General features: G+C 47.6%; 9 protein-coding genes across 9 annotated transcripts; 3 read left to right on the top strand and 6 right to left on the bottom strand.

Moving 5' to 3' along the window:
- Positions 1-1,440: 1,440 nt before the first annotated feature.
- On the bottom strand, positions 1,441-4,402 carry LACBIDRAFT_290659 (uncharacterized protein; the record flags this gene model as incomplete). Its single annotated transcript, XM_001873169.1, has 4 exons — positions 1,441-1,483; positions 3,266-3,447; positions 3,504-4,033; positions 4,090-4,402. The coding sequence occupies 4 exons, from the start codon at positions 4,400-4,402 to the stop codon at positions 1,441-1,443; spliced, it is 1,068 nt and encodes a 355-aa protein (XP_001873204.1).
- A 1,357-nt stretch (positions 4,403-5,759) lies between these two features.
- On the top strand, positions 5,760-10,369 carry LACBIDRAFT_291485 (uncharacterized protein; the record flags this gene model as incomplete). The annotated part of the gene is made up of 13 exons (XM_001873770.1): positions 5,760-5,866; positions 5,925-6,514; positions 6,566-6,672; positions 6,722-6,852; positions 6,901-7,052; positions 7,102-7,334; positions 7,388-7,609; positions 7,662-7,716; positions 7,769-7,957; positions 8,025-8,140; positions 8,201-8,261; positions 8,827-9,021; positions 9,078-10,369. The coding sequence occupies 13 exons, from the start codon at positions 5,760-5,762 to the stop codon at positions 10,367-10,369; spliced, it is 3,450 nt and encodes a 1,149-aa protein (XP_001873805.1).
- Positions 10,370-10,755: 386 nt separating this feature from the next.
- On the bottom strand, positions 10,756-11,890 carry LACBIDRAFT_300671 (uncharacterized protein; the record flags this gene model as incomplete). The annotated part of the gene is made up of 6 exons (XM_001873168.1): positions 10,756-10,801; positions 10,850-11,016; positions 11,068-11,215; positions 11,269-11,455; positions 11,503-11,727; positions 11,782-11,890. The coding sequence occupies 6 exons, from the start codon at positions 11,888-11,890 to the stop codon at positions 10,756-10,758; spliced, it is 882 nt and encodes a 293-aa protein (XP_001873203.1).
- A 352-nt stretch (positions 11,891-12,242) lies between these two features.
- Positions 12,243-12,600, bottom strand: LACBIDRAFT_300670 (uncharacterized protein; the record flags this gene model as incomplete). Its single annotated transcript, XM_001873167.1, has 2 exons — positions 12,243-12,395; positions 12,451-12,600. The coding sequence occupies 2 exons, from the start codon at positions 12,598-12,600 to the stop codon at positions 12,243-12,245; spliced, it is 303 nt and encodes a 100-aa protein (XP_001873202.1).
- Positions 12,601-12,685: 85 nt separating this feature from the next.
- Positions 12,686-13,440, bottom strand: LACBIDRAFT_300669 (uncharacterized protein; the record flags this gene model as incomplete). Its single annotated transcript, XM_001873166.1, has 5 exons — positions 12,686-12,781; positions 12,838-12,989; positions 13,047-13,238; positions 13,302-13,347; positions 13,396-13,440. 5 exons carry the CDS (start codon positions 13,438-13,440, stop codon positions 12,686-12,688), a joined length of 531 nt encoding a protein of 176 aa, XP_001873201.1.
- A 174-nt stretch (positions 13,441-13,614) lies between these two features.
- Positions 13,615-15,196, top strand: LACBIDRAFT_300668 (actin-related protein; the record flags this gene model as incomplete). Its single annotated transcript, XM_001873769.1, has 9 exons — positions 13,615-13,668; positions 13,729-13,793; positions 13,864-14,062; positions 14,113-14,237; positions 14,288-14,410; positions 14,466-14,655; positions 14,712-14,886; positions 14,936-15,075; positions 15,131-15,196. The coding sequence occupies 9 exons, from the start codon at positions 13,615-13,617 to the stop codon at positions 15,194-15,196; spliced, it is 1,137 nt and encodes a 378-aa protein (XP_001873804.1).
- Positions 15,197-15,384: 188 nt separating this feature from the next.
- On the bottom strand, positions 15,385-16,785 carry LACBIDRAFT_242757 (40S ribosomal protein S24; the record flags this gene model as incomplete). The annotated part of the gene is made up of 4 exons (XM_001873165.1): positions 15,385-15,438; positions 15,489-15,560; positions 15,617-15,888; positions 16,698-16,785. Coding segments are annotated over 4 exons (486 nt in total), but the record flags the coding sequence as incomplete, so codon positions are not given.
- A 133-nt stretch (positions 16,786-16,918) lies between these two features.
- LACBIDRAFT_300665 (uncharacterized protein) lies at positions 16,919-19,063 on the bottom strand (the record flags this gene model as incomplete). The annotated part of the gene is made up of 8 exons (XM_001873164.1): positions 16,919-17,191; positions 17,243-17,580; positions 17,638-17,883; positions 17,934-18,048; positions 18,099-18,335; positions 18,389-18,637; positions 18,689-18,985; positions 19,037-19,063. 8 exons carry the CDS (start codon positions 19,061-19,063, stop codon positions 16,919-16,921), a joined length of 1,782 nt encoding a protein of 593 aa, XP_001873199.1.
- A 276-nt stretch (positions 19,064-19,339) lies between these two features.
- Positions 19,340-20,389, top strand: LACBIDRAFT_300664 (uncharacterized protein; the record flags this gene model as incomplete). The annotated part of the gene is made up of 4 exons (XM_001873768.1): positions 19,340-19,387; positions 19,439-19,721; positions 19,771-20,221; positions 20,269-20,389. The coding sequence occupies 4 exons, from the start codon at positions 19,340-19,342 to the stop codon at positions 20,387-20,389; spliced, it is 903 nt and encodes a 300-aa protein (XP_001873803.1).
- Positions 20,390-25,430: the final 5,041 nt, after the last annotated feature.

The raw sequence follows: 25,430 nt of genomic DNA, 5'->3' as shown, positions 1-25,430 counted from the left end.
TTATTGGCGGACGTCCTTAACAGTCATTCGTCAAATAGACGACCAGCGCAGTGGGCCACATTGGATGAACTGCTTGACAAGCTTTTGTTTTTGGCAGTCAGTGGAGATGGTATGTTTGCTTTGAATCTTGTTGGATATTTCAGATCTTACTCGCAAACGATCAAGATCCAACGTTCATCAACCACTTCCTTCTAACATATCGGAGATTTGCGGCACCTCGCAGCGTGTTGATCGCAATGCACAAACGAATACGTCAGCTGGACGATCCTTGTGGTGATCCAATGTTCGCATGCTTCGCTCAAATGCGGTTTGTTCCTTTTACTTCCACTCCTTCCTTTTTACTGAAGCGAATCTAGGATATGTCATTTACTGCACATATGGACTCAACAATACCCAAGTGACTTTGCAGTGAAAGGTGTCGAGGGGGCCCTGAAAGCTTTGGTAGCCTTCATTGCATCCAAGACCCATCTCATTCATTACGGCTCAGAATTTATTCCGTTTCTTGAGCTGGCATCTACCTATTCCGACCAAGATGCTGCCTGGGCGTTAAAAGAAGATGATGCGAGTGATGATGGATATAGTTTTATTGAAGCTGGCCTACCTGCAGCCAACTTTGATTCTGCATCGGATGATCCTCCACAGTTTGATCCTGTCTCTCCCCCGACGTCCTCACGGGAACGCAAATCAAGCCTTCCCTTGCCAAAGTTGCTCTATCCTGGTCCAGGTTTGAATAGTAACCAGACCGATTCCGCGGAACCTTCTCCGAAACAGCAGATTAAAGACTTAGTCAAGCTGGCTCAAGATGTCATGAACTCGGACGCGGACGAAATTGCACAGGAGATCACAAGGCAGGGTGTAAAGCGATTCTTGGAAATTAAGGTTTGTCCTGGTCGGACAATTACCGACCGTTGTTGGCTTATTTTTACGCCTAGCCACGTCATTGGCTCTACTATACTTTTGTCTCAGGTCGAAAAACCGATTCTGAACCTATTACGGCTTTCAATGTCATCTCTAATCATCTAGGGGACTGGTAAGTTCGCTCAGTTTAGCTTCTTCTCCTCTTGACGATCTTATAGGGTGGTATCTCTCATTTTGTGTCACGACCGACCCAAATCACGAGCGCGTCAAATCGAGAAATTTGTTGAGATTGCCCAACGTCTCCGAACATTAAATAACTATTCGGCATTGCGAGCATTCGTCGCTGGCATCAACAATGCCACGTTCCCAGGTGACGAAACGATGGAACAGTTCAAAGCCAAGTCACCAGAACAAGCCAAGAATCTTCAATCGTGGGATGTCCTTCTTCAGCAGATACGCGCACATCGTGCGTATCGACTCGCTTTGCGAAACACCAAAGGGGCCTGTATTCCTGCATTGTCGGTTCGCTTCATTCCTCTTGACTGGCACTGCTAATTCAACCTCTTTAGGGAGGTTCATATGTCAGACCTCATCCGAGCTCATGAAGGCAACGAGGATATGAACCCTTCCGACTCCACCAAGATACACTGGGGAAAGTTCAACATGATGGGAAGGTTCATCGCCAGCACCAATCAATGTCAAGCCCAGTGTGAAAACGCACCAGAATATTCGTTTCCTGACCGTCCGAATATCGCCGAACTCTTCGTGAAGCGGCCTGTGATGAGTCTCGAGGTGACGTTCTCTCCCCCTCTGACACATGCCTGACTCCTGACTGTTTCTTGTGTTGCAGATGCAAAAGTCTAGGATTGCTTCAGCCGATTTCAACTTCGATGACAGTCCCCCAAGGTCTTCGTTAAACAATCAACCGAATGTTGCGGTCTTGCGCAAGCTATTCTTTTGGTGATCCCATTTTGCTTGGCTCGACTGGTTGCTTTGCTTCCTCTTCAATTCCCGCAGGATTGCATGTTTGGATACCCTATTGGCTTTTGTTAGCTATGTCTTTGCTCTGTATTGTGATCTGCTGTGTGACCCGATTTGACCCTCATTCCCTACAAGATACCTTTCGTTTTTAATAGGAAAACCTTTCCATTGCAAAAGAGAATTGAAAGTCAATGAAGAATAGCAGAACTTACATCACCATGCACCTATCGTCAAACTTTAAGAATCAGCCCCACTGGTAGCTCTTCTCCGCGACTTGATTCTTCGAAGCGTGGACTTCACATATCTATACAACTTGCAAGTCTTCTACCTAGAACACTAGCCTTGCAATAAGTACCCTGCGAGGGTAAACACAACTTTCCTCCTCGTTGACGCAAATTCCTTATGTATCGCATGCTGACTCAATGCGGATTCATCCGTCAAAGTCCCCCCGTCCACCCCTCGTACTCAACATGGTAAATTGAACCCTTGGAGACTGGATTGAGTCTACCATACAGCAGGCTAGGCTTTCCTTCCTTTGTGCTTAGCCCCCTTCTTCCCCAGTTTGACAGTGTCTCCCTTCTTTGCCCTGATACCTTCTTGGTTTTTTGCTTTCTGACCCAAGTCACGCTCAAACGCACTTCCATTTCGTGATTTTCGCTTGGCTTTTTTGTTCGACGGTTTGGCAGGCAACGGAACACCAATTTTCGATGGACGTGCCGATTTTTTGGCCATGCGGATGGCTGCGTTAACAGCCTTCTCGTCGCCCACCTCTTTATCTTCCTCCATTGCGAGCTTCCGTCGTTTGGCCTTTCTAGAGAGACCTGATAGTTTGTCCCGAATGGGCTAACACACAATACAGAAAGGTCGTCACGGAAAGTTGAACAAGTTACCTTGGCATTGTCCCCCCTCGACTTAACATCCCGCTCGCCACCTGTTTCATGCGCTTGCTTGCTTGTTGCTGGATTTCAAATCAGACACCTGGACAACGATACGATAGAGCGGTCACATACCTGCCGCTTTCTCTTTCTCTTTGCTGGTCTGGAACCATGTGCGAGCGGGCCTAGAATATATCTCAGCTTCGTGCTCAATCATGTTTTGACCCTTTGTCAACTCCATATCAGCCTTCCGAAGCTACCAAATAATCAGAATTTTTTGGAGATTTTGCATTAGAGAGTGCTTACCTGCTTTTCCTCTTTCTCTTCTTTGAGAATTTCTGCAATCTCTCCTTTCAGATCATCCAGTTTTTCGACCCATTTTTGAACAGTATCCGCTGCTATCACACGATGACGGACTTTATCTTCCCCACTGCTATGCTTGATGGCAGCTTTGAGCATCTTTCGGTCTGCCTCTCCGACGAGAGTCACCGAACTAAGGAACCGAAAGTTAGACCCTCTAGCAAAAAACAAAATGACGTAAAATCATCTACCGTCCTTGCTTTCCAGCTCTGGCGGTTCTACCCACACGATGGAGGTACTGAGATAATTGGCCAGGCATATCGTAGTTGATAATCGTCTCAACGCCCTTGATGTCAAGACCACGGGAGGCCAAGTCCGTGGCCATCAGAAAATCAACTTGTCCGTCTCGAAACAATTGCAATGCTTTTAAACGCTGTGGCCTAATTATCAGCAAAATACAAACGCCGCGCAGTCGAAGAGAACACGAACTTGCTCTTGAGACAAATCTCCATGTAATTCTTCGCATTTGAGACCCAACAAGCTAAAGACAATCCTCATCTGATGGGCAAGTTTTTTGCTGCGCAAAAAAATAATGACTCTGTTCTTGAATGTCCTTTTACAAAGTGCGACAAGTAGAGCGGATCGCTCGCTGTCCTTCCCAGCACGAACACGAACGAATTCCTGAACCAAGCCACGAGCCGTTGCTTTTCTCGGGTCGACGAACAATCGTACCGGCTTATTTAAGGACATCTTGACAAGCTCATCGACTGAGTCCGTCATGGTTGCAGAGAATAACATCGTCTGGCGAGAAACTGGGCATGACTTGATAATCTCCGCTAGCTCGTCAGCGAAACCGTCAGATAACATTCTATCGGCCTCGTCGAGTACCAAAATGTCAATAGCATCAAGTGTGAAAGCCGGGGAGTTGCGGATGTGGTCAATAAGTCGGCCGGGAGTGGCGATGACGATGTCTGGCCGAGCACGAAGAGCCACTTCCTGCGATTTGAGGGACAACCCACCTGACAGAGATAGTTTGTCAGAATTTCGGGGGGTTAACGGAGGGTATCTGATTTACCTACGAGAAGACATAGCTGAATGTCTGTGTGTGTCGAGAGCTTAACGCCAACATCAAAACATTGAACTGCCAACTCCCGTGTCGGGACAAGGACAAGGCACCTAGTTGCTGCAGCCTTTTTCCCTTTCTCGCGATAAAGAAGTCGTTCGACCATCGGTATAATAAAAGCAGCTGTCTTGCCCGACCCGGTCATGGCGTTACCAACAACGTCCTTGCCGAGTAATGCGACAGGAATGGCGGCTGCTTGGATTGGTGTGGGTTTATTGAAGCCCAGTGAAGCAATCGACTTCAACAACGGTCGAGAAAGATTCATGAATAAGAACGACTCATGAGTTTCAACTGGGCGGTGTTCAGAGTCAAAAAATGCAGTCTTCCGGTCTTTCTCTGCTTGGGTTTCGCCTTCAGAATCGGAATCATCGGAAGAAAATTGATCTTCTTCAGCCGCGCCTTCCTCATCACCATCCTCCTTTCCATCAGAATCTTCGTCGGAAGTAGCCAACGGGTCTGCTTCAAAATTGCCAGTATCGCTATTGGCCTTGTCGTCCTCCTCGTCGGTACCAAGTTGTGTGTCAGCGTCAAAATCATCCCCCCCGTCGTCATCCTCATCTACGTCCATTTCCTTCCGCTTGCGCTTGGAGGACAATCTACGTCGAGTGATTATTTCGTCCACTGAAATCGGTTGCTGAAGCAGTGCAGGGAAGTGAATGCGATAGAAGAGTTTCAACTCGACTCACAGGTCGACTCCCTCTCTTTACGAAATCCTGCAGGCCATTGTAAGTCTCCGCGAGGTCGGAGTAAGGGTCCCCGGCGAGGTCGAACACAAAATCTGGGTCAAGCCAACCTTCGCCGAGGTCTTGTTTGTTAGATATTGGCCTGGCGTCCTCTGTATCGGAATCGATTGTCATGACATAGTCGGACATGTTCGTGAAGATAACCCAGGGCTGCGCAACGGCAAACCTTGAAGAATAACCCACAGTAAAGAGGACAAAAAGGTGAAGAGAAAATTAGCACATGGCACGTGACGTCCTGTATAGTTCACTACATCATGTCACTTTCACATATACTTACACCTGCTCTACACTGCTGCGCTTTCAGGACTGCTTCGTACCAGTTTGAAGATACTCATAGCCAAGATTCACCTGTGGTTCTTCAAGAAGGATGGAAACCAATGCCTTCGCCTCCCTTGCGAAATTTAATCTTCCAACTGGGAGTCGCTTACTGCCATCTTCTTGTTGCCCAGACAAGGACCTCGTCCTCTTGATTTCTCGTTTAGGTGGCGTAGATAGAATGAGTCTCTGGAATTCAAACCAAGGTTCCAAAGTCTGGGAAGCTGATGTTGGCGAGGATAACTCCAGTACTCACATACTTGGCCTTTCCTGGAGTCCTGATGGTAAATAAATTCAATTGGTCGTTGACAGTTTTGCGATTGATTGCATTCTGGACAGCACAAAGCATAGCAGTCATCCATGACCCTCCTAGCGTTTCGCTTCACTCTTTACAAGATGGTCACAATCAACTCTCTTTGCGCCTTGATGTTCCATCAAACTCTCAGAAGCATGCGTGCCGCCTTACTGGAATCTGTTGGTTTAGGAAGGAGAACATTAATAACGATGCCCCTGTAATTCCGGACATTTTCAAGAGGAACGATGTGATAGTGCGCCTCAGTTTTCATGTTTCTAGTTAAGTTTCCCACGTCCCTCAAGACAGGAACAGCGCACTCCATCCTGCGGACCCTTCCACTATTAGACAACTTTCGGGAGGAATCAGAAAAGCTGACGTTCGTTTTTTTGGCTTCGTTTCTCGTCGCTGACTAATTCCGAACCCCCCACTTTCAGTGTTACAGACCTTTTTGCTTTCCAAGGCTCGCAAACCCATCCGAACCCGAAGCCTTTGCTCCCAGATTTTATTGACAATTGGCCCACACTCTCCTCGGAGTCAGTCACAGCGTCCATTGGCTCCCCTTCTCACAACAAGCTGGAGTCTACGAGAGAAATCCTAGACGAAAAGGATGATTCCAATTTGGATAGCATTCTCTTGGCGACCGACAATCTGGGGCACCTTTATTGTTTTTTGGATGGTACTTTCCCTCTTGGTGTCATCTCTTTACGCTCAGATGCGTCTTTTGCGTCTATTTTGAAACACCCCCTGCGCCCTACCCTCTTTGGACATATCCAGACGTCCTTGGGGAAGACCATTAATACGCAAGTACACTCTCTCATCGTCGACATCCCATCATTCGGCAAAAGAAAGGTTCGAGACTTCGCTATACTATCATCGACTGCTCGTGAGCTTGTTTGGTACATTATGAGAATTGTTAAGGAGATGCGTGCAATTTGGTTCGGGTCGGAAAGTACGAGCGGTGCTCGTGAACTCGGACCAAAGTGGGTTCGCGCGCTAGAGGCGAAACAAAAGGATCAATTTGGCTGTAAGATATTTTCCTTTGTGCCGTTGTAGTGCCTGACTTCCTTCCCCGTAGTAGAAGAACCGACTCCAATATTAGACTTGACCTGCCTTTTAACCACTGGAAGACCCTCTGACTCTTTGTTGGACTTTCTTGCAAGTGGCGAACAGATGAGCGAGCGGGTATGTTTCGCCATTGCTTTTGGTGTCCCTTCACACGTCTTCCGTTCAGGGTATTCAGAAGTGGGAATCCACGATGACTGAGGCGTTGGTGAAGCTGCGGGATTTTTCCGAAAAAAAGGTTGCCCCTGCATATCAACGACTTCATCTAGTCTTAGAGGAACTTCAAGGTTGGGCAAAACTGTAAGCAGCGTTCAACTTTTTGGACTTGAAGTCGACCCCTTGTTGTAGTTCGCAGTATAGCCTGTTCGAATTACCGTCTGAAGATCTAGATTTTTGTGTGGAATCGGCGAGTAGAGGTATCGTGGTTGCAAGCTGGCTTACCGCTGTTTCCCGTCGGGAATTGTCACGCTTTAGGGAGTTTATTTTATGGCTTCGTTTTGGTACGTCTCCCTTGCGCGAAAATACGTACGTATGTGACTTTCTAGCCAGAAATTAACAACATAAACTCACTAAACGACAACATTTCTCGCCACGACATCCTAGAAGTCAATAACTACTTTAAAGCTGGACTGGTTGTAAGCTCGATCGATAAATGGTTCCTAGGTCCTGTGCCGCGCTTTCTTCCAGAAGATTTGGGCATTCCGGAACGTGGCGTATCGTCTCTTGCACCTATGATAGAGCGGGCACGTATCGTTGCAACGAAACCATTGGTCTGGCAAGGGGTAGGTCTAATTTCCAGCTAGAAACCCTGAACGCATTTGATTAATATATCTAGAATGTCACTCATAAAGATCTTGGCCACCTGGACAGGAATCTCGATGCTTTGATACACGACTTAGCTGTACGATGCAGGCGCATCTTCAGCTGCGCTGCTGGGCAAGCATCTGGCTCCGCCACTGTTTCAGGCGGACATAGGCCGGGGGCAGAGCGGTCGCTGGCCTCAGGAAATGAATGGAAGTCGAGTTTTTCCATACATGAACGGATCACCATGAACAAGGTAAGCTTTGCATTATTGCGATTTGCCAATGGCTGGGACAACGGCGCCTCAGAGTGGTGAAATATTGGAGCACCTTGTGGGATCCCTCAGTGGAGGTCACAGCCCTTGTGAGCACCGAATTTCACGAAGAGAACTCTGCTGACAAATATATTTCAAAAGTGCTTCTGGTGCAGCTTCGCTTTAGCATCGAGGCATCTGGACTACCTCTCGAAATCGGAGTTGCACTTCTTGAATGCCATCTTCCCGAGGAAGGACAAGAAGAAAGCCAACCTGATATCGAAATACTAGAAGCCGACTTCTTCGATGAAGAATCCGTTGTAATTGTCTACCGCCTTCAAACGAGGGAAAGTAAGTTGAAGACTGGTGTATCACTTGTGCCTGATATTCATCGAAAACACAGGACCGGCTTTTATAGCGACGCTCGATTACAGTGATATGACCTACCAGAAATTTCCGTGGGACGGCCACGTAAGGCTTCCCGACCGCGAAGATTTGATGCGGGATGTCCTGAAGAGTTGGAAGGAAGGTCAGGTCAGGCCTCAGTAATCAACACTCTTTTCCCGACGTGTTGCTAATTAATTGATTGTGCAGTTGTCGTCAGTGCGAACCCCCATTAAAAGGCGCCGTGCGTTAGCGGGTTGCAAGGATGGCGGTGTGTCGCTCGCAGTTAATGGCAGAGTGAATCGAAGGGTGGCCTGTGTGCTCGATGCCAGTGGTACAAGGATGGAGTCGTTTGATTTGGAAGGGGACGGAGAGGATATGGAAGTTGTGACTGGGTAATGTTCCGGACCGCCTTTGAACTTAATTTGAGGAGGCCTTCTGCACGGAATGAGTATCCGAGCTGCCTAGATCAAAAACATGGCTCCATGAGGCCCATCGTACGAGTGATCTGATATTGAAACGATGAACTTGCCGCAACGAGTCACAATGAAAAAAGGATTCCGTGGGTCGAACTGGGTTTAATGGAGATAAACTCCGTCGGAAGCCATTCACGATATCTGGTTATACCAGCTTTCCTTTCAGGCCCAAAGGACTCTTCGAGAAATTTGTCCTGCTGTCAGCATGAGCGCCGCTGAGCCAAACTCAGGCCAAACTTAAATTGGAGTCCAGCAAAGTCGTCTTTAAGGGCCGCGGACCCTCTCCTCGTGCCCTTACATTTAGAGTTCTTTTTTCATGGCATTTTAAATCAACTTTGCACTCTGGCTTGTTGCTTTCAGTGCTCCCTTTATCGATGCCCAAGTCCAATCCAGCAGCATCTCCCTCGACGGTACATCATTTGCAGTCCAAACACGCCTCGGACGAGCCGTCATCACGTCTCTCCGACGTCGCCCTCAGGAAAAAAAAGAATGCTGACGCACAAGCTGCTTTCAGAGCCAGGCGAGCCAACTATATTGCTACCCTGGAGGAGACAGGTAACATTTTCTCCCCAGCTTAGTATTTCAACTATTGACCTACTGTCTTGTAAAAGTTACAAGCTTGGAATCTGTTGTTCTTCAGTTGCAGGATTCCTGTCGGGAGTCTCGCCATGAAACTCAAGAATTGAGACAAGAAAATGCTCGTCTGCGTCAGGAATTTCGGGATCGCGAAAAAGTGTGGAGGACGCTCTGGCAGTCCAGAAAAGCAGACCAGGGTGTTGGATCCGACGACGTGCCCCCGTTGCCACCACCATCTATCGCTTCTCACCTCCAAACAAGTAACATGAATCCACATATAGGATCTACTCAGATTCATCAATATGCTGATGATGATATTGCCTTCAGAGCTAACGAGTCGCCCGCGTGCCAAGTTCCTTTTCCTGGCGCTTCTGCTAATCACGGCTTCCCTGCGCCTCCTCTTCCCTATGCTGAGCCAGACCATGCGGGTGATGGAGCATCTCTAAACCACCGTCCTTCGAAGTATGACACGTATCCCTATCCCATGGCAGCATCTGGCAGAGATGGACGCTGGCATCTCCATGCTAGTCTTCACCAAACTGGATCTGGGGGAGACCAGTCACCAACGCTAACAACTTCTGAGCCTTTTTCTAGTCGATTTTCCGGAGACGAGCAGAAAGCTGCATTGAACTCAGCTCTAGACACTGCACCGTACGCCTTTCCTAACGGTGAACGATATGGACTTAACGTGGGTGACAGCATGCCCAACAGCAGATCGATGTCGCCAATGTCGTCAACACCGGGTTCATCTTCATCGACCCTGGCGCCGCCTTTCCAATTTACTTTCCCCGATACGGCTCTCGGACAAGAACGTCCCGATTTTGATTACCGCCGTCACTCACTTCCCCATGGTACCGAGGTCACCCTGCATGGAGGCACCGCTGACATCTCCCTCGCCGGGCCCGCCGCCGATGCTGTACGCTATAGAGTCGGTTCGCGCAGATTCGTCGCCAGTGGCGATGACCGTCAGCTTCTACCTAGTCTTCGACCACTCTCAGGTAGTGAAACTGGATCTCAGCATGATAAGGCTAGCAGTGACGGTGATTCAACGCCGTATATCAACGGGCGACGGCGTGCTAGGCGTGACACACTTCCCTCTCGATCTCCTTCGCCCGCCGGCCCTGCACCACTTTCTTGTACAGTCGCCGTGATAAAAGCGCAGGCATTCGGTGCACTACGCCGAACTCGCGCGCGGACTAAAAAATCGTCAGAGGGCGCTGCAAAAGTTGCTATGGATGTCTTAGAGGCTCGGGGTATTGGAATTGGAGTCTCTCCTGGTGGAAAACGTCAACGAATCGAAGATGACGATTCCTTACTGGGGTCATAAGGTTCATGCGCTACACGTTGGACTTTTCGTCTTGAATTTGAGAGGACTTTCATGCTGAAAATACCACATCTGTTTTTTATACCTTTTGTATGTATCCCGCCGACTGTACCATAATCTCTTGTCTTGTTTTGTCGTTATTTTGTGTATATAGTATCACCCCAATGTATATAACCGCCATGTAGTTCAGTAATGTAATTCTCGATCGTTTTTGAGGTCTGATGAATCGTGCACCCACCTAAACGATAGAAAACTCCATTGAGCTTCGAAACATCCGTATGACCCATGAAATTTGGGATGCGTGAGACCCAATCTTCGCATCGATGCAACGTCTTGTACTTAAGGCGATTTTGGAGGATCATTACAGGCCATTCATTCCTGCAGCAATTTTAATTGACTTTTGGCACCGCTACGTCCCATGGGCCTCGAATTATACTGAGAATCATCAGTAAAATATGCGACCTCTTTCACGTAAACACCTACTTCTTGTACCTCTGGGCCCAGATTAGGATGATAGGAGCAATGAGGGTAATAAAGAATAACATGAAGAGACCCAGCCACATCACTATTTGTGACAGAGAGGCGAGCAAATACACTGCTGAAGCGGCCATGAACATTGTTAAAAAAAGCCAGACAGCTACCAGTGACGTCTACATTTTCAAATCAGCTCACGAGCCGAAGAAAAATAGATCAAGAAGAACCTGTAGTCTTTGTCTGAGCATGGGGAACAGTGCGAACGCTTGGACCGAGAAAAGGGCAAGTGCAAACACTGCAACATCGGTACAGAGACGTGACGCCAAGACTACCGATGCAGAGACAGCAGCATTCATTGATAACACGGAGGTCAACCTAGGGAGTTTAATCTCCAGCTGACCGTATGAGTAAGGGAGGGCATCCCTCACCGATCACGGATCTGCCCGCCCGATTTCGAGGCAGTGTAGTTGGCTAGAAGGGCGTTCAGGATAAAGAGAATGGCAGCGAGTGCCCAAATCGAGTCGGAAGATGTAGCTGCACTAAGAGTCCTTAAAACCGGTGAAAGGGACATCAGCGCAAGAAACATCATTATAGACGATTTTAGAGCTTTCAAATCTGGTGAAAAGTGTCAATCAAATCTCTTGATGGAAAATTTGACGCACGATTAGCATTGCGTTCGGAGCTGGGCTCTGCAGAGTCGAGCACGTTCCAAGTGAAATACCCCGCGAGGAAACAACCAACAGATATGTATACCAACGTTCGAGGATCCAGTTGATTCTCCTTCAATCGAATAAATACCGCTAAGAAAAAGTAGATGGTAGAGAGATGCTGGGTAACAGCGCATGAGGCGTGAACGAGACGCCAATATGAATACGGTTCAAGGTTGGCTGGCAGAACGTGATTCAATAGGTTCAGAAACAAATAGGGTATGTGGAACTCACGATTCCGTTGCAAAGACACGAGGAACAGCTTTGGCGGTATGTGGTTATCAGAGAAAGGTTGCGTTTTCCACAGAACCCTGCTCCATGGCTCCGGTCGAGCCTCGTTCATTGTCAATTCAATGATACCTGATGATAACTTATCGATATTAACACGGGACGACGACCAGGGCCGCAAATGAAGCCCTGGCAGGCAGTGGCAGCTTGGTGGAAGGCAGCAAGGACGCGGAGAAGTGCGAGATAGCGCCGAGCATCACTCAGTGTTGGTGGAATTGAAGTTGAAGTCTTTTGATCACCGTTGGTCCACCTTTTGGTACATATGCAGATTGCCAGGTACTTATGTATTCGTAGTTATATCGAAAATATTGCTATAGTAAAGAACCAGAATGGGTATGAGAAGGCCAACTTCCCGAGTGGACAGGGACTCCCCCACTTCAATCCCACTGGCAGGGAGTGCATTGCCGTTACTCATCTTTTAAAACTTGCAACAGACAAAGGCTTACCACAAGGCGCTCCTCCTCCCGACCTTGAGGCGCTTGCTTCGAGCTTTGTTTCGCAACCTTGGCCGCAAGCTGGCCCTGGTTCGGGTTTGAAGGATTTACGCCTCTTCTTTCTGCCTACGGGAACGTACTTGAGAGCTCAATGATGGGGAAGACCGGAGCTGCCACGAACCGCTTTTAGTCGACGTTCAGCTGCCTCAGCGGCAGCAACGCGAGGATTGGGAGCCGCAGAAGAAGCAGGATGGGTGTGGTAGTCGGATACTGGGCCGAGGACAGTATGTCCTCCAGAGTGAGCGGCCGACTTGGAGCAAAATGAGCCCATACTTTCTATGTACAGATTGTAATAATAACGAGTGACAACTGTAAAGTATCCTCGTTCCAATCATTTAACAAAGACACTCATTTGCTCATCGATCATTTAGTACAGGCGCATACCCTCTCCCTGCAGTCAAGCCAAAGTGGTCAAGGCCTATCTCGTCGGGCTGTCTACGAGGCGCCCATACCTTTATGCAAGTCGTCAGCAATGCGGCAAATTTAATCAAGTGTTGAATCAACTGACCTCCCACCACCGCCGCTGAGCATGATTCCATGGGAGAACAGGAGTTAAACCTGCCTTCATCATGCGGCTCTTTACTCCTGCGCCGAGTAGAAGGCCGAAAACGGTGAGCAGGAATAGTGTCACAACCAATTGGTCTCGAGGGGAGTCGCGTTCTGTCATGTATACGTTCAGTCCGCCATGTCCATGATTGAAAGGAACCTGCCACTAACGGAAACACCTCGCTTCCACATCACCCTCTTTTCCAGTCGCGGTGTCCGGGTTGGTGTCGCCCAAAGTGGCTCCAGCACAGATGGGTAAGTTTTGGTTCAAGCACCATTGCTTTGTGCAGGATAAACAGGGTTGAGAGGGATTATCTGGAACATTAAGGTGCACTATAGCATAAGTGGACCCAAAACATATGCCTGTAGATAATGACTTTTGTCAGATATCCGCCCATGTTTTGCTGGGTGAGAGGGCACATTTGCAGAAATTGGTTGCCTCCCATTTATTCAGGCTGCAGGATGCCAAAACCTTGAAACTACTGAGGGTAGTTATAACAAAAAAGATAGGAGAACTTACGAACAATGATATAAAGAAAAACAAGGTGCTGAAATGGCGAGGCATCGAGCAATATGCGAGTGAGTTTTTATAGAACCATATGTAATATGTACATCAAGAGAGAAATATGGATCAACAAATGACTTTGTCAATTTGACAGCATCGTCCACTCCTCTCTCTCTCTCGTACACCCGCCAAGGCCATCCTGGGAGTACTTTCGCTGGAAATTAACAACCAATTATGTCTGCAGAGTTTGACGACGTCCTCACAAATCAACCTGTGGTTATCGACAATGTTCGTGTCCATTTCCAACTTTGCTTGTACATCACCAACCTGACTCTGTCATTCTCGTAGGGTTCTGGAACAATAAAGGCTGGTTTTGCTGGACAAGATCATCCAAAATGCTTCTTCCCGTCTTTGTGCGTCCTCACGGTTAGGCCTCTTTTCCGACGTTTGCCTCCTCTCCTTACAATTCGCCACACTGGTTAGTGTTGGTAGACCAAAACACATACGCGTCATGGCCGGAGCTCTTGAAGGTGACGTTTTCATAGGGAGACGTGCCCAGGAATTCCGAGGGCTGCTTAAAATAAAGTACCCAATGGAACACGGAATCGTGACAGATTGGGATGATATGGAGCGCATATGGAGTTGGGTGTACGCTGAAGAGCTTGGAACCCTCAGCGAAGAGGTGAGATGACCTGAAGTTTCGGCCGAAGCAATCGTTTTGACGTCGTAAAGCATCCCGTCTTGTTAACGGAAGCACCTTTAAATCCTCGAAGTAACAGGGACGTTGCGGCCCAAATATTCTTCGATACCTTCAACGTACCAGCTTTGTTCACCTCTGTACAGGCTGTCTTGTCATTGTGAGTAGTTTACTATCAGCCGACAGTCGCACTCAAGGACAAATCGATAGGTATTCATCAGGACGGACAACCGGAATTGTGCTCGATTCTGGCGATGGTGTCACACATGCTGTACCGGTATTTGAAGGCTTCTCCATGCCACACGCTATTCGCCGCGTAGATGTGGCGGGAAGGTCGGTTTTCTTTTCTGGATTCATGCTTATTGTCGTTCAAAAATGCACGCTACAGGGACGTAACTGATCACCTTCAACTCCTCCTCAGGAAATCGGGCCACCATTTACATACTACAGCGGAGCGCGAAGTCGTTCGAACCATCAAAGAAAAGTGCTGTTATGTCGCTCTTAACCCAGGAAAGGAAGAAAAGGATGCTTTGGGTCGATTGGAAGAATTTAGGCTTCCAGATGGTAATGTTGTTCAGGTAGGAGACCAGTGGCCGTCACAGATGGCGACCTCTCACTTTTTTTCTTCTACCAGCTTGGTCCGGAGCGTTTCCGCGCTCCTGAAATTCTATTCAATCCTGAGCTCATTGGTCAAGAGTATGCTGGGGTACATCAAGTCGTTGTAGATTCAATCAACCGTGTAGATTTGGACCTCCGGAAAAGCTTGTTTTCGAACATTGTTCTCAGCGGCGGTAGCACTTTGTGCAAAGGCAAGTGCCATGACCAGCTGAAATTGGCTTTGCTCATTGTTGGCCGTAGGTTTCGGCGATAGGCTGTTAAATGAAGTCAAGAAATTGGCGTTGAAAGACGTCAAAATCAAGATTTACGCGCCCCCTGAACGCAAGTACTCGACGTGGATTGGTGGCTCAATCTTGGCTGGTTTGAGTACTTTCAAGAAGGTGACCTTTTTTATCACTTTACCAGTTACTACTTCGCCTGAAACCACCGAATTAGATGTGGGTGTCCGCCGAGGAATATCAAGAAGACCCAGATATCATCCATAAAAAGTCTGGCTTCTGACAGTATTATTCGCCGATCATTTCAATTTAACCACTCCTGATACCAAGATACCCATATGACTCTCAAACTAGATACTTCATCTCGAAATCAGCATCTCAAATTGGCATGTTCATGGGATTTTGGCATATATAAAGTGATGAGAAAAACATGCAAGTCCCGAACAAAATAAGGAGACAGACGCCCAACGTTTACTTGCTCTTCTTGGGGGGCTCCGCCGCCTTGACCTTTTTCGTGCCGCGGAACTTTGTGAAAGAGTCAGAACCGCATGATGAACCAAAAGATAGAAAATGACCTTCTTCGCGCGGTTCTTCCGTTCTTTCCGCAGCTTGCGGGAGGGTTTCTCTACCTTGGAGGCTAAGCCAGACTTGATAATGGATCTACTGAGATGACGGGAAAAGCCACAAGACATATATAACTCACCCTGACCAAGCGGTACTTGGGCTCAAATTTTTTCTGCGATGCCTCATCATCGTAAATCAGAGCAAAACCTGTGCTCCTTCCACCACCAAAATGTGTTCGAAGACCGAAAGTGACGACGCGTTCCTTGTTCGTTTTGTACAACGCAGCGAGCTTTTCAGAAAGATCGGCTCTAGATACATTCGGGCGCGAAGGATGGAGGACGTCCACAACGAATTGACGACGGGCCAAAAGACGGTTCGTGATGAATTTACGCGTGCGCAAGGTGATGGGTGCTGAGTTGTCGGCCTACGAACACAAATCCAATTAATGAATAATTCATTTGTATGGATAGACAGAGTCCTGATAGGCTTGCAAGATAATTTCGCGACAGAGGTCGAACTCGATGTTACATGACTTTCGCATTGCGACACTCACCATACTGAAATTCTGTCCGGTACTGTTTGTAACAGATGACTGAGTAACAGCAAATATATGATTTTGAGATACGCACCTTTGTTCTTGAGGTCGTCGACGCCGGTGCCGAAAGTCTTGCAAGTTGGCTAATAGGTCTACAGGTGGCTTCAAAGCACTATACAGTACCACGGCATTTTCCGAAGGATAAGGTCATCGCTTATGTAATTATTCAACATTGGGTCCAACTCAGTTTCAGCTTGTTGCAATGCGACATCCGTAAGCGGTATATCCAGAAAGTCAAAGGCATCCTCAAACCCGCGTTTGAAAATCAGTAAGTATCCTTCCATCCAGTCTAATGCAAGCCTGTGGGTGCCAGTTCGAATTTTAGGTTTGAGTGCGGGCCAACTCTTAGTAGATATAATAGAATGTGAGATCTATCTTGATGATCAATCCCTCTACGATGAGCAAGGCCTAGATGGTTTTCGTGGAGAAATCGGATACACGAGTCCAAACTTTTTACGTTGAAGCAACATCGCATTATTCATGGGTTTGATCGTTCTTCTGTGTATGCGATTTTGAATCGCCAATCCCGCAGTGGCTCGCATATCGAAGAAATATATTTAAACAAGAGATCCAGGGTATGGTCGGCTTGGGAGGTGCCAAAACAAAGACGGCTCATTTTTAGGACAAGAATCGTCCGGAAACGGGAAACAGGCTCTAGAAAACCGCTCATAAAATAGAAAAAAAATCAGAATGTGACTCTGTTGCGGTAGGAAGACTGATCATGCGCCAACTATTCATCTTGAAGTTAACAAGTTCAACTATCAACAAAACTAAGAAAGGGATGGCTGGAAAAAAAACCTAAGAATTAATTGGCGTAAAATCCCACCCAAGTTTGTGACCTCACCACTAGACATCAGAAGCTAGTGCCCGTTGGAGGGCTCGTGTGGCAAAGTACCGAACGTCGGCGTCCTGATCGCTTTTCTGACGCTCCAGAGCAGGGGTAATCCGTTCTCGCACAAACGCACGTCCTTCCGGCGAGTTTCCGAATGCAATTGCCATAACTTCCAAGGATTTAGCAACATTAAAACGGATGTTGGGGATGGGGTCTTTTGAAAGGTCCAAAAGGGGTCCAATAACTTCCGAGCGAACGATTTCTAGGTTCAAAGATGGGGAGATTGTCTAGCTTGAAGTATAAACATCATTAAGTCAAGGCGAGGACATGATACGGACCGTGATCGCTTGAACCGTGGTCATCCTGAATAGATAGTTAGGGTGTGAACCCATACCCATTACTTTAGGCACAATGGCGACTTTTGCCCAGTCGACACCGAAAACCTCTGTCAACTTTTTGAGATTGACAGTGGCAGCTTCGCGGATACTGTAAACGGTGTCTCCCAACCACGACATGCAAAGGTTCCCGAGTTGCTCATCGAAGAATGGTTTCCCAAGTTGGTTGGCCAAAAGGGGGATGTACTCAATAATGGCCTGTCGAACGCGCCATGATTTATCCTCTGCGAGCTCAACAATAGCGGGAAGCAGACTTTCGGAGAGCAACTCGATACCTATAACTGGTTCAAGTAACAATCAGGCCAGACCCAGAATGAGCAAAGACGTGTCAGACTCACCAGTATTCACTGTCTCTAACTTGCTGATTATATTGAGTCTAACCTCGGGGAAATCGTCTTTCAGCAGGTGGAGGAAGAGAGGCAAAAGGTTCTCAATTGTTGCTTCCTTCCCGAGTAAGGGGGCAAGGCCACTGATCTGAATTGCAAGTGCCGCCCGAACATGCTGGGAGGCATCTTGGGAGAGATCTCGCACACAGGGCACAATTCGTGCCAGGATGACCTCCTTGTCAAGGGAACTCGAGAAGCCTAAATGTCCACGATTAGTATTGTAACAATGAACGCGTTCAAATAGATACCAGGGATTTGGCTCGCAGCAGCTGTGCGCACCTCGGCTTCGTTGTCTTTCAGTAGCTGGACATACTGGCCAATTAATTCCTCTCGCACAATATCAACGCCAACAGCATCTGCGAGCTACAGGCGGCCTCGTCAAATACGATAAGGGCCCAAGACAAAATGCCCACCTCATTGAAGTGATTAGCAGCCATATATCTTACTCGCCAGCTCTTGTCACCAATGCTCTGTTTAATTTGCTTCAATAGTTGCTCTTTCACCTCGGCCGGAGAAATTCTTTTTGCGAGAACAATCAAATCTTCCACTGTCAACAACCTAACGGAGTCCTGATCGTCCGATTGAAGCCTGCGGTAGATCGGCAATCCATCAGATATGATATGCTGCTGGGCGAAATGAGTCAAGAGAGGCTAGGAGGAAGTGGTTAGATGACGGGGAGCAGAAAATATAAAATCAGACCCACACCGAGCCACTTCGCAGCCGCGCGCCTGACCATGGGCGTGTCGTCCGACCCGAGAGCTGCAAATCCTTTGCGTAGTTCGTCTTGAACAGCCGTGGATACCTTTGCATAAACAGCTGGATATAGGGCCGCAGATGATGTCCTAGAGGTAAACCATTCGCCTTGCGATAGGCGTTTCAACAAGGGGATGTAATATTCTTCGATCTGAGGTTGAGAAAGTACTGTGGCAACTTTTGTTATCGATTCCGCCGCCTTGACTCATGATGAGCAGCTGAGAAAAAGAAGAAGTATGTTGAGACGTGCCTTGTCCCTAACAAGTGTTTCTTCCACAGCAGACAGGTTTTCGAGCGGTCCGAGGAGCACATGAGCATACTCCTTGCCCCCGATATATTCCTCAAAATTCCTGCCTAGCTCCTCTGCTAAAGCAAGTAGAACTTCATCCTCGTCGTCGATAGAGTCCTGAAGGAAAGGGACCAGCTCCTCTCTAGCGCGATCCGCACCAAGCGCCAACGCGATTGTGGGGATGCTATGAATGGCATTCAAGCGCAACTGAACATCCTCGGAGCGAAGTTCATCCATGAGGATTGCAATCGGCGCAATCTATTAATGAAGTGAGATGACTGCATATATTAATGTGGCAGAGAGACGAACATCTTCTATAGGAAATCCCGCGTCCATGATGAAATCTCGGTCGTGTAAGGTGGTGTGTGGCAGATCGTAGTGGAATGTTTCGTGAGATCACGGCCACGGGTAAAATATTTGGAATCGAGAAGCAGGACAGGCGTAGCTAGCAGATTCAGAAAGCTGGTAGACAACCAGTGGAATGGAAAGCGTGTTAACTTGCTGTTGTCGGCGTTGGTGGAACAAGGAGGATCAGATGGCAAGCACGTGCTGCTTGTGTACGTATTGTATGTGAGCACTTCACCTTGGTAAGTAAGTACTTAGCATCCGACCATGCCCGTCAGCAATTTACACGATAGAGTTGTCCTTCAGCATCCCAAGGTGAACTCAGACGCTACCTATTCGATTAGTCTCTGATGAACTCAACACCAGGGATCGACTGTCGAGGTCCTGTTCTATGGTGCCACAGTCATTTCATGGAGAGCGGCAGATATCGGCGCTTCTGAGGTTAAGGAACGACTTTTCGTGTCCTCGAAGGCATTCTTAGATGGTAGCAAACCTGTCCGTGGTGGAATACCGGTTGTCTTCCCTTGTTTCGGTGCTCCTACACATCCAGAGCACTCAAAGCTTGGACAACACGGCTTTGCACGAAGCGAGGTGTGGTCCTTGGACTCTGTGGCAATGGACAATGACGCTGGCGTTTCTGTGCGACTGAGTGCGCGTGTAAATCATTCTTTGCTGACCTCTAATGACGCTATGTGCAGCCCTCGAACAAAATCACAAAATCACTCCTATCTTTCCTAAGCCCTTCCATCTCACTTATGTCGTGACATTGGCAGAACATCAACTCAGCACCGATCTCCATGTCAAGAATGCATCCAGCACAGCAGGAGATTCCCTCGAGTTCCAGGCCCTTCTCCATAACTACATCCGTGCCCCCGCCGATCAAGTTCAAGTTGCTCCCCTTCAACATTTGCAATACTACGATAAAACTGAGACCAGCGATCAAGCACGAGCCTTGCCCAAAGTGGAGGCCAGAGCTGCAGTGGATGTCATTCGCTATACAGATTCGGTCTATCAAGATGCTCCACAAAATTACAAGGTGGCATGGCCGGAGGGGGGTCTCAAAATCAGATCGGTCAATTTGAAAGATGTGGTTGTTTGGAATCCGCAGGAAGAAGGCCGAAAAATAGCTGATATGGAGGAAGATGGATGGTGTGTTTATACGCCCACTTTCGCGATCAGGTACTAACAATGCACAGGAAACACTACATATGTGTTGAGCCAGGCTTCGTGCGAGGGTTTGTGAAACTTGAAGCAGGGAAGACATGGATTGGACAGCAGGTTATTTCGGTGCTAGGACCAGTCGAATCTGCGTTGTGATAAATATGTAAATATTGAGATCGAAAATTAAATAAATTGTTTATGTCTCCTTCTCAAGTCGCCTCTGCGGATCATTCACCCCAGGCCACTCGGAAACCTCGACTACAAGTCTACCTAAATCATATTGATCATACGCTTATTCCCCCGGGTCCACTAGACAACTCTTCTCTCTACCGCGTTCCCGTACTCCGCATTTTCGGTTTATCGTCCGCTGGACAGAAAACCTGCGTCCATGTCCACCAAGTTTATCCGTATTTCTACGTAGCTTACCCCAGTAAACTCAGTCCTTCCCATGGTCCGTGGCTATTTCTGCATTCTGTCTGTGTGCCTAATCTACGTTTCAGTGAAACGTTACATTTCGCGCTTGACACTGTCGTTGAACCACGCCATCGCACACTCTCTGAATCATGACCCCCACTTGTCCACGTCCCAATACATTCGTGCGATTATATTGGTGAAAGGTGTCGATTTCTATGGATTTCATACATCCTATTCGCCATTCCTTAAGATTCTAGTCGCCAATCCAGCTTATGTCAATCGGATTGCCATCATAATGCGGTCTGGTATGGTTATGAGTACACGGTTCTGTCTTTATGAAAGTCATCTCAGCTTCGTCTTGCAGTTTATGTGCGATTTTGGCCTCTACGGATGCGGCTTAGTAGATTTTGAAGACGCGTTAGAACGCTGCGAAGAGGAGCCAGCTCCAATTGAGGGCGACCCCCCGCCCATAGCCTTTGCGCCATCTCCGTATTTCCGCCAGTCGCGTTTACCGCTTGAGGTGGATGTCATTTCACCTCAGATTCTTAATCGTCTTCGTATAGATGCAAGATATATTCACCACCAACTCAACATACCTGCTCCTCGTTTTCCTTCAGACCCTCTGGTACTAAGCGTTCGTGAATTGTGGGATGATGAGCGTGCTCGCCGTCAAGCCCGTGGTCTTCATCCTTCACCAGAGATGCCCATTGATCCAAGTGACTCCTCGAGGGCACCAGGAGGAGCTTGGGTCGCCGAAGCTCGATGGTGGGATGCAATGCGTGAAAGAATAGAAGAGGATACACAACACACGCACCAGGAACCAATGACAACTGCTCTTTTATGGGAGTCGGGAACAATAACAACGTTTGAAAGTGTTGAGGCCCTTTGGGAGGAGCACTGGAAGACTTGGAAACCGACGAGCGAACAGCACAATGAGGAAGAAGCAACAACAGAAGAAGAGATCGACCAGATCGACGTGGACATGTCTATGCTTTCTAACCAAGAGATCAGCGATCTTGAGGTGGAGGAAGCAAACGATTCAGCCTGGAATAATCCTCATTATGAAGAGCTTCAAGATGGGGATGAAATAGAGGAGGATAATGCGGAGGGCGAAAATCTTGAAGAGAATTGCGACCCGATTGAAGCTGCTGCGGGGCACGTCTATCTAACAGGCAGTCCTCAAGATCCATTTGTAGTCGCACCTGAGGCAGGAGACCATTTGCCAAATGATTTGGAATACCGATTACCCAGGTAGGCCCAGTTGTTTTGATTAAAGGCCATGCTGATGTTTAAACCCAGTCCTCCCGACCCAGAAGACAATGGTAGAAGAAAGTCTCGAGACGCGACAGCAACGCCAACAAAGTAGTTTTTTCTCTGTCCCCCATCCGTTCTTATCTCAACATCAAGGTCCCTAGGCGCATGCAATCTGAAAGCGATTTACACAATCTACTTCACCCCGCCAGCCCTTCACCGAGGTATTTTGGATCTCGTGCTTCGACTCTGATGCGACTCACCGCGCTTTTTAGTGTGCATGATTTGCCACTCCCACCGGTTTGGGTAAAAGCCAACCTTCAGTTAGAACTTCAAAGATGATAGCTAACCTCGTAATTAAGCCATCCAGTTCTCTGCCAAACTTTCCGGATCAACTCCTACAACAAGCTAATCTTCCAGTTTTGTCTGGACGTACCGAAGAGGATGGTATTTATCTGTTTCAGCATTCGACTATCGAGTTTTCACATTTTCCATTTTGACAGACATTGTCGCAAAAAAACGGACAACCTTAGTTGCTGCGCGTGCCATCAAGCCGTCTCATGTCTTCAATACATGTATGGCTACAAATTTGAATAGATATGTCTATTCTCTGCAACCACCATCCTCTCGCGACCTCCTTGCTAGTTTGGATGGTCTCGGTATCGATAACAGAATTTATCGTTCCCCTTATTATTCCAAAGATTCGGATATCCCTGATAATCCAAAGGAATACGCTGGCCTCCAATACTATCTCAAAGGCGGAGAAGGCATCGTCAGCCTGGATGAGTGGGATCATGCTGAGATGCTTGCCGTTTTTCCTCAAACGATGAGCCTGGATCCAGCCGGCATCGGAGGCTGGGAATACGCCAGACACCCCCCGAGTATCAAAGAGGTTCGAAAATGGATCGTGTCTGACGAAGGCAGGTCGCATACAAAATCTCGAAAGTTACATTCGCAGGTATGTAACGTTGTACACACACTCTCGTTCGCATTTCACGGGCTGCAATAGATAGAAGGGCCCACTCAAGCAAATATATACGGGTTCAAAACATCTCCTGCGACGACGTCAGATAATTCTCGTGAGAGAAAAAATATGTCTGTTCTATCACTGGAAATTTTCGGTATGCAGTCCTGCGATCTGCTGGGAAATGTACTGTAATGACAAATAGTTCCAACGTCTGGGGACAAGGCCCCGGCTCCCGAAACCGATGAGATTTTTGCAGTGTTTTATGCTCATCATGTCTCTGGTACAGACATCGTACAGTCTGGGACAGTGGTCCGTCAGTCGCCAACGCTGGATTCGAATCGTCTTCGATATCTTCATTTGGACGTTGTCTCTACTGAACTTGAACTTTTGAACAGAGTGGTTGATATTGTGGTTGATATTGACCCTGATATTTTGGTTGGTTGGGAGGTACAGCGATCATCTTGGGGGTACGCTGAAGCGCGTGGGAAACAATATGGTTTTTCATCCCCCATCGTCAACAAGAAAACTACTGATGTTTCAATGCAAGGTTTCGAGATTGCGGACCTCATCTCTCGCGCAGCTACACAACGCAGTAGTGGGGGAGCGGACAGGTGGAGCTCGAGAACCGCATCCACTTTTAAGGTCACAGGACGCCATGTCTTGAACCTTTGGAGAGTCATGCGCTCAGAACAGACCTTGAACATATACAGCTTTGAGAACGTAGCTTTCCACCTGCTTCGAAGGAGGTGGGTCTCTTATTTCGTGTCTTTTATCGACAACAACCACTATATACAGAGTCCCAAAGTACAGCTCTAAAACATTGACAGAATGGTATCACAGTCCAGTGCCGGCGCACGCCGCTCTCCTGATTCGACATCTTACCTTGCGGGCGCGGATGATGTTGGAAATGTTGGAAGAATCAGAGTTAGTGACGAAAACAGCGTACGCAACCTTCATCTATTTTGCACCTCCATGCTGCATCGTCGATCAGTGAATTCGCTCGCGTTTTTGGGGTGGACTTTTTTTCTGTTATCAGCCGCGGCTCCCAATTCAAGGTAGAATCATTCATGTTTCGAATCGCGAAGCCAGAGTGTTTTGTGCTCATATCACCAAATAAAAGCGACGTGAGTAGTTTTTTTATCTTTTCGAGTGCAAACATATTGAACCATGTTCGAGTTTAGGTTGGCAAACAAAATGCAGCAGAGTGCATGCCGCTCATTATGGAGCCCATTTCCGCGTTTTATTCGAGCCCGCTCGTCGTTCTTGATTTTCAATCTCTTTATCCGTCCGTCATGATCGCGTACAACTATTGTTACTCGACATGTCTCGGCCGAATCACTGACTTCCAAGGGAAATTCAAATTTGGCGTTGTAGACTTCGATTTGCCTCCAGGCATGCTTGCAAATCTTAAGGATTACATTACTGGTACGATTTTTGTGATATACTTTGCTCAGCAAGAAGCTCAATCTGTAACAGTTGCCCCGAATGGCATTATGTACGTAAAAAGCGATGTGCGAAGAGGATTATTGGGCCGAATGTTGACCGAGTTATTGGAAAGCCGAGTGATGGTGAAGCAGGCCATGAAGGGTGTTAAAGATGACAAGGTAAATTGTACGCCAGGAGTTTGACAGGATATGCTCTAAACTCGGTATCAAGTCTCTTCGCAGAATATTAGATGCAAGGCAATTTGGTCTGAAATACATCGCAAATGTTACCTATGGATACACGAGTGCAACCTTCTCTGGTCGAATGCCTGCGGTTGAAATCGCCGATAGCATTGTACAGAGCGGTCGTGAAACTCTTGAAAAGGTACCTGTTTCACCTTTTAAAGCGAGGAGGTTGAGCTTACAGGAGGTTAGGCCATTGATTTAATAAACAAAACCAAAAGATGGGGTGCACAGGTAAGGTGAATAGAATAGGATATCTAAATGCCTCACCTCGCACTTGTGATAGGTGGTTTATGGAGATACCGACAGTGTTTTCCTGTGGGTTGCAGCATTCGTTCCACCTTTCAAAGTTTGAGCCCCAGTCCAGATACTTGAAAGGCAAAACAAAGGAGCAGGCCTTCAGAATCGGACATGAAATCGCAGATGCAGTGACCAGTTTGAACCCGTCACCCATTAAACTTAAGTTTGAAAAGGTTTTTTTTCCACCACTCCTGTGCCTCCTAGCATCAGCTGAATCCCCTTGGCAGGTCTATCTGCCTTGTGTTCTTATGGCTAAAAAGCGCTATGTCGGCTTCAAGTACGAGCAGCCAGACGACAAGAACCCTACGTTCGATGCGAAAGGAATTGAAACCGTTCGGCGTGATGGTGTCCTAGCGCAACGTAAGATGACGGAGCATTGCCTCAAGTAAGCGCAGTAGTTAAGGCTGCATAAAATTTTCACGGTATCTCGTTCCAGGATACTATTTCGCACTCAAGACCTTAGTGAAGTCAAAGATTACTGTTATCGATCATGGACGAAGCTACTCGATAATAAGGCTTCTGTCCAGGACTTCATCTTTGCAAAGGAAGTCAGAATGGGCACCTATAGGTAATGCCATCTTGGCCCCCACCCGCTATG

Source organism: Laccaria bicolor, genomic scaffold (genome assembly GCF_000143565.1).
Source record: "Laccaria bicolor S238N-H82 LACBIscaffold_1 genomic scaffold, whole genome shotgun sequence".
NCBI lineage: Eukaryota > Fungi > Basidiomycota > Agaricomycetes > Agaricales > Hydnangiaceae > Laccaria > Laccaria bicolor.
This window is presented reverse-complemented; position numbering and strand designations above follow the sequence as displayed.